This window comes from Anas platyrhynchos, chromosome 5 (assembly GCF_047663525.1).
Source record: "Anas platyrhynchos isolate ZD024472 breed Pekin duck chromosome 5, IASCAAS_PekinDuck_T2T, whole genome shotgun sequence".
Lineage (NCBI taxonomy): Eukaryota > Metazoa > Chordata > Aves > Anseriformes > Anatidae > Anas > Anas platyrhynchos.
The window spans coordinates 16,886,935-16,894,058 of NC_092591.1; the positions used below are offsets into that span (position 1 = coordinate 16,886,935).

General features: G+C 35.4%; 1 protein-coding gene across 2 annotated transcripts in view; it reads left to right on the forward strand.

Moving 5' to 3' along the window:
- TRIP11 (thyroid hormone receptor interactor 11) overlaps positions 1-6,263 on the forward strand; it is a 31,012-nt gene extending 24,749 nt beyond the window's left edge. For both annotated transcript variants that reach the window (XM_038180264.2, XM_038180265.2), the window contains 4 exons: positions 606-720; positions 1,299-1,421; positions 2,166-2,313; positions 4,351-6,263. In XM_038180264.2, the coding sequence (XP_038036192.2) occupies positions 606-720; positions 1,299-1,421; positions 2,166-2,313; positions 4,351-4,559 (595 nt within the window). In that variant the 3' untranslated portion in view covers positions 4,560-6,263. The remainder of the gene's footprint in view (positions 1-605; positions 721-1,298; positions 1,422-2,165; positions 2,314-4,350) is intronic.
- Positions 6,264-7,124: the final 861 nt, after the last annotated feature.

The following is a 7,124-nucleotide window of genomic DNA, read 5'->3' on the forward strand; positions in this document are numbered from 1 at the left end:
GAATAGTAATCTTGATTATTAAAACCAATGTGTATAAATTTATATTATTGATGTGTTTAAGTGGAATTACACGTCAATAGCATGAGCTCTGAAAACGGAGAGTTCTAGTGAACATCTGTTACAATGCAACCAAGGTGTGAATGGCATCACCTGGATGCTGTGCAATTTGATCTCTCTTGGTCTTTTTGTTCTCTCCCTGTGTTAGATCTGAACCTAGAATAGGCAAATAAGTTCCCCTGCTCCCTTCTTAGGTCTTATTTTCGGTCTGTACATAAGTATCTGCTTAAAGGTTCTGAGTCAAGATTTGAGAAACTATTTTCCTGCATTGTGTCTCTTGCATCAAAACCTGGTAATGTACAACTCAGTTTCACCTTACTGCCTTAGAGTATTTCTACTTTTGTCCAAATTGCAGCTCTTTGTTTTAAAAAGTGTTTTAACTTGGAGAGCAGAGAAATCTGTGAGGTTCCCTTTTAGTTCTTTGTACTGGCTTGTTTATTTGGGTTATTGTAAATTAGGTAAAAGTAAGAGGAATAAATGCATCAGTGTTTCCTTACCAACTGCTACTTCAGAGCAGGCAGTGTAACAAGCTTCCTTTTGTTTTGCAGGCTCCTGATGAGAAATCTCTTTGTTGGACATTTTCATACTCCAAAAAATAAACGTCATGAAGTGTTAAGGTTAATGGGAAGTATCTTGGGAATAAAAAAGGAAGAACTTGATCAGGTAATGCTTCCTGAAAACTAGGCTTCCTTCATTTGCAGTATGCTTACCCGAAAATAGAATGACTTGCTACGAAACTAAATGTGACTGTCCTGGTACTTCCTGGGGTGAAGTGTGGGTTTTTTTTTTTTTTTGTTTTTTTTTCTTTTTTTTTTTTTCATGTGGGACACACTGTTCTTAATGGAATCTCATGGTAACTGTATTTAATACAGATTTTGTCTTCCCGAGGAACACTAATGCAGAAAGGAAAGGATTTAACTTTGTGGTATTGCACATAATAGCTGTAATATGTTGGTTAAAGAAAAATAAGACAGTTTTATATATACCACTAGGTATTGTGAAGAATATGGCTTTTATATTTTTACACAAAGAGCTAGGATTTTAGACTGCCAGTTTTCAGGAGGGAGAGAATAAGGTTTTGATAGTAATTGAAGGTTTTATTTATCTGTAGGATTCTGTGGGATTCCCACATCATTTGTAGTGGATAAACATAAAATGAGAACAGTTGTTGCAGTTTTTTATCTGCTGCTTTATTTTTTGTTTCCTAATTTATTTATTTATTATTTTTTTAAACCTTCTAGTTACTATCTGAAGAACAAAGAGGAGTTACAAGATGGGTGACTGGCTGGCTTGGTGGAGGAACTGGGTCAAAGAGTGTCCCTAATACACCTTTAAGGCCAACTCATCAGAATGTTTTTAATAGTGTAAGAATCAATCATGTACTCTCTATGTTTGAGTAAAGAACTGGAGCAGTTGCGTATTAGTACTGAAGTTTGGTTCCTAAGTATATTGAGCTTAATGTACCGATCCTACTGTATCTTCCATTATTTATTTGCTTTGTGCAGCTTTGGCATGTTGTTCCCTCACTACCACCACCACCTAAATAAATATGTAGGCCTTGAAGAAAATTGCACAGTCATAAGCGTTGAGCTAATACAAAACTGATTACTGTTCTGCTGGCTCCTGGGATCAATGACTTCTTCCAGTATGGACTATATACTGTAGTATCATATTTTGATGACAATGTTCCCATTTATCCTTTAAATTTCATTTTTATTTTTTTTTTTAAATCAAGATGTTTTGTCAAATGAAAGCATTGTTGGAGGAGTGATTTGCTTGAGTGTGGACACAGGAAGTACTTGTGATGTCTGTAGCATCATAAGTTTCTTGAAACAATTGACCTAAATCAATAATGGAACCATGGTGGAAGTGTATGTGTTATCTTTAGAGTGTATGAATTTCACATAAATGCCATTCACTGAGACAACTAAAACTTTGTATTTTGAAAATAATTTACGTTGTCCCTCACAAAGTAGTACTTTAAATACCAGTACAGAGTTCTTTGGAGCCTGCTGACAGCTTTTTCTTTTTTTTTAATTTATTTTAAGTTATTTTTAACTTAAGTTCTGTTGAAAAGCATGTAAAATATAACTTGTACCATCTTGTAGTCTTTTTCAGAATTGTTTGTGAAATTCCTTGAAACAGAATCTTGCCCAAGCCTTCCTCCACCCAAGCTCTCTGTTCATGATATAAAACCTTTAGGCGCAGCAGGAACTGGTAAAGGTGGCAGCGTTCCATCCAGCAGTCAGATACAAGGTAAGATCTAAAGAAATACTGAAACTTTACACAGATATAAATAATTAAACATAGAGTTTTTGAGAGGACTTAAATGTTTCCGTGATTCCTCATCTGTGAAGTATGATTTTTATTTTTTTTGCCATTGTGCCTTCCCCCACAATGTTCTACTCTCTCTCTTCTTTCTCTCTCTTTTTTTCCTGCCCTGGCCCACCTCTCTCTTCACACCATACCCCATTTCCTAAAAACCTAATACAGAACACTGGAAGGATCAAATTCCCTTTGATACGGAAAGCTTTAACAGCACCTTTTAAAGCTAAACAGACAACTTCATATGTTGTAGCGTTGAACCCAGCCCTGATTTTCAGCATCCCTGTTGATCAGCTTGGGTCTCACTGAGTGAAAAATGCAAGTAATACCAGCTTTGTAGTGCCTCTCGCATATGTAGAACCTGGTCACTCAGAGAGAACTGAAGTAAAATCAGCTAAGTACCTGGCGTGATTTGAAATCTTTGTAAGCTGTGCATGAGTCCTTAACTTTAATTTTTCTGAGGCTGAGAGCAGTTATGTCTTTATTTTGCATGGTAAAATTTATAGTTTTTGGCTCTCATTCTGATTCTATAAGGAACTGTGTACTTTATATAAGTAATATAGGATTTAAATAATCAGTTGAAATGGACCAGGTTGTGCTGAATTTTTCACGTGCATTCTGGACTTTAATACAGTCCTGCTGATTTGCAGAAGCTTTTTTTGCTTGAACCTTGTAACAGCTGTACTCATGGGGGGGAGTGAATGATGCATGACATGTATCCCCAAACCTATATGTTTATTATATAAAATACATATATATGTATTGTCAAAGCATATATATATATATATATATATGCTTTGAAAATACATTTTATTTCACATAAAGTAGTTGGATGTTACAAAGTATAAACATCTACTTTGAAGTACCAATTTATCTCTGAAAGCAGTGTTTACTTTTCTAATAAACCAAAATTTAATTTAATTTTCTTTTTACTCTTCTTCCTTGTAGTTTAAGAGTACAATTGGTAAAGTATGCTTTTAAGCTATAGAAGTACTTGTATTTTACCTATATGAGCCAAACCTTCTGGCTTGTTGATGTGTTTTAAGTTTTTGGTTCCTGGAAATAAACCATATGGTAGTGGCTTTAAGTATCTACACACAAACACATTTATGAGAGTTATGATGTTTATATGATTGTAGATCTCTTAAAACAAAAAATCTGAATAAAGTCACTCATCCAACTATTCATTATGACAAAGGAATTTCAGTTCAATTTCTGCTGTATGTCTGATGTAGGAATCTTGAGAACAGGTTACATCTGGAAGATAGGATTTTGATGGGGGAAGGTGAGAAGGGGCAAGTTGATTGTTAGATTAAAATCATTTAGGAACAAAGATAATGAAAGTGACGTTTTGACAAATAAGATAACAAAGATATGTCAAGACTCATGTGTGATTTAGCCCTTGTAATGATAGATTAAGTTCTTGCTTCAACGTGACCCTGGGGCAGCTTCCCCTGTACACACGGAGTGGGGAACCAACCTGCATGCTGCGTTGTAGTGCACATACAAGGGCCCTTATGTCTTGGCATAGTGCTGGAGCCAATGTGACAGATACTCCGTGTCTGGTTTTGCATGTGTGAAGGGAACCCCTCTGCACAGGGTGTTTGTGTTCCTTTTCACAGAGCAAGTGTCTTGGTTTTCTTTTGCATAGCATGAGGTGCTGCAAAATTTCAGCTGCCAACAAGCACAGGTCCTGGAAGTGCCTTGGTGTAACTTGTGACCTGAAGTGTAGATGTAGGGAATGGTGAGCAAAAGAAGCCATGGCAGATGTGATTCAAGGTGAGAAAAGAGAGAGAGAAATAAGTATATGAGATCATCTGCAGTGCACAGAAAGAAGATAAGATTTCCATGTTTGCAAAACTAATATGCAGTTGTAAAATTTGTTTCATGGCAAGTGCTCTGAAATTGGGTAGGCTTATTAAAACTTTCTAATGAATTGATGGCTTTTTTGTTTGTTTTACATTTCAGATTCTGCAGTCTCAGGAATCAGCAGAAGACCAGATGCAAATCCATTTCTAGCACCTCGATCTGCAGCAGTGCCTCTCATAACTCCTGCTACTAGTTCTGGACACCTGCTTATGAAACCTATCTCTGATGCCTTGCCTACTTTTACGCCACTGCCAGTGTCCCCTGATGCCAGTGCTGGTGCTGTACTGAAAGACCTCCTGAAACAATAGATGATTTTGAATCAATATGATGATAGCACTTTAAGGAAAATGAGAACACTATGCTGTATATAATTTACCACAGTGAGGCCTTCTGTAAAAAGTCGTATAGTTGTTTGCAATTGTCTTGTTTTTCTTTCTTTTAACTACAAACTAACCAGTGCTTTGGAAATTGAAGGAGCTGCGTTCTTGGTAGCAGGTATTCATTTTGAGTAGGGGTTAGATTTTGTTGCTAGACTGCCACAAGATAAATTGAAGGATTTTTAACCCTTAGTTACACTCTGAGTCATTTCAGTTACCTGTATATAGAAAGCATTACTTTTTGGGTGTTGAGATCCATTTTTCCATTAAAATAATCTGCCATTGGCAGTGGACCTTCAAGAACCAGAATTAAAAATGAATAAATAAAAACGCCTAGCCAAAACTCATCTTATTTGAGGTGCTGAATGAATCATATGAACTCCAAACAGTGAGTCAGTGAATATATGGGAATGTGGTTACTGAGTAACTGCAGTTCCCCCCCCACGCTACACAATTTCTTACACTTAGTTACATTAAGATATGTATCTCTTACTTACAATATTGATCATGTTTGGGGGCATTTAAGGCATATTAATCTTTGCACAAAGATTAGAGGTTTTTCCCCAAGCCTAACAACTGCTTTCAGTAGTCAAACTCATCAGCACCAAGGAGTTAACTGTGGAGGTGAGTGCTTCATTTCTAGTGGTGTCTGTGTGATGAAGAGTGGATAATATAGCAAAGGATAGATTCATATATATAAAGACACTGTACTTTAATGCTCTTAAGATGTATATTTGACAGACTTTTTATCTTGCTGGAATTTGTAGATTCAAATACAGGCTTAAAGCTTGAAGATATGTATAAAATTTAAAGGGAAGAACATGCTTACTTATCCCAAATGTGTAAATAGGTCTTTGTAAGACCAAGGCCAAAGTCAATTATTCTGTAAATTTTGCTGTGATAACTTGTACACATTGTTGGCAGGTAAAGGATGAAGTTGCATACTAAAGGATACAAATTATCTTGCAAAAGTGGTGAATCTGAGGTAAAACATCTTCATTTTAAAATGTGTAATTTCTAAACCTTTTTATATGCCATTCCATGTTTAGTCAGTGTTAAAAGATAACTGTTGTGCAAGTTCTATATTAGAACTGTCAACCTTCTCATCTTCATTGAGATCCTGGATTAAATTGTTGTAAGACTTGTATTTAAATAAAATTAATCACTGAAACTTGTACAGAATCAACCAAAATAATGCAAGAAATCTGCATTTATTTATATAAAGGTCAAATAGTGAATTTCTTTTTTTTGCCTTGAAATCTAGTGAAGTTTGTTTTAATTACTATATTTACCCTGAGAACTGCTTGAGTTCCTTTTCTCCAGTATGTCAATGCTTCATTGAAGATTTATGCAACCCTGGAAAAGTAGATTGACCATATTGAATTTTTATTTAAAAGTTTTTGCTGCCTTGTAGACAAGGAAATAAATTTGGTAGTTTGACTTCTGATAGAATAGCAGCAACAAGTAGTGTACCAAAGTATATTCTACATTATGTAATAAATGTAATGAGAATTTAAAATTGTGTCTGCTGGGAACATTTCTGTATGGTACTTCAAATGTACATCTTCATTTAAACTATTGGACTGGAATGGGTAAACTCTTTTTCTATAACAAATATAAAGAAAATTGAAATCAGATGGCTTCTATGCAGTCTTGTTCTTGTAGTCATGTTTATTTGAGGATATGCAGCTGCTTCAGAACAAAGTTGCTTTTTGGTGAGTCAAAGCAAAAGAAATGTGTGCATTTAAAAATCATGTGGATTACATACTATAAACTGCAAGTGGACTCATGCTGATAACTATCCTCTGAATATAACAACTGAGCAGATCTTAATAACTTTAGTGTGGTTTTTTTTTTTTAATTTACTTGCAGAGAACTTAATATGTACCCATTTCTTTCCTAGGAAGCTTTATAAGTACCAGTAAATAAAACATGGTGAGACTGCTTGTTTCAGGATTCTGTAAATTAGCTCCATTTATACAGTAAGTTATAACAGTTTGAGGAGGGCAATCTAAAAGCCACACAAAAGTATTGAAGAACTTCAGAGTTCCTTGCTAGGCTACTTAGGAGAGGAGAAAATCCTCTATAGGAGGGATAGAAGAGGCTTAAGTCCTAGGAGAAGTGTTGAACTAATGATAAAATTCGCCTTGCTTAGAGTTTTCTGCTCTAGGGCTTATTCTACAATTACATCAGTGGGTTTTGTTGCTGTGTTAGAGATCAAATGTACTCAGTGTTCCAGCCAGTGCTTTCACACTGAAAAGTGTAAACTACATAGCCTTGATTCTTTTTCTTAAGCTGTCTCACAGATTATAATAAACCTTCAAGAGTTGTTTTTACTGAAAGATTAGTGGAAATATTTTTTTCCTCTGATTTTTCTTCTGTGTTTACTCTGTGCTTGACAACTGTTTTGTATATATTTGCCAGTTTCCCACATGTAAGTTTGTGACTCATGTAGTCTATCCTGTTAATTGTGCAGGTCTTTCACACAGAGCAAGG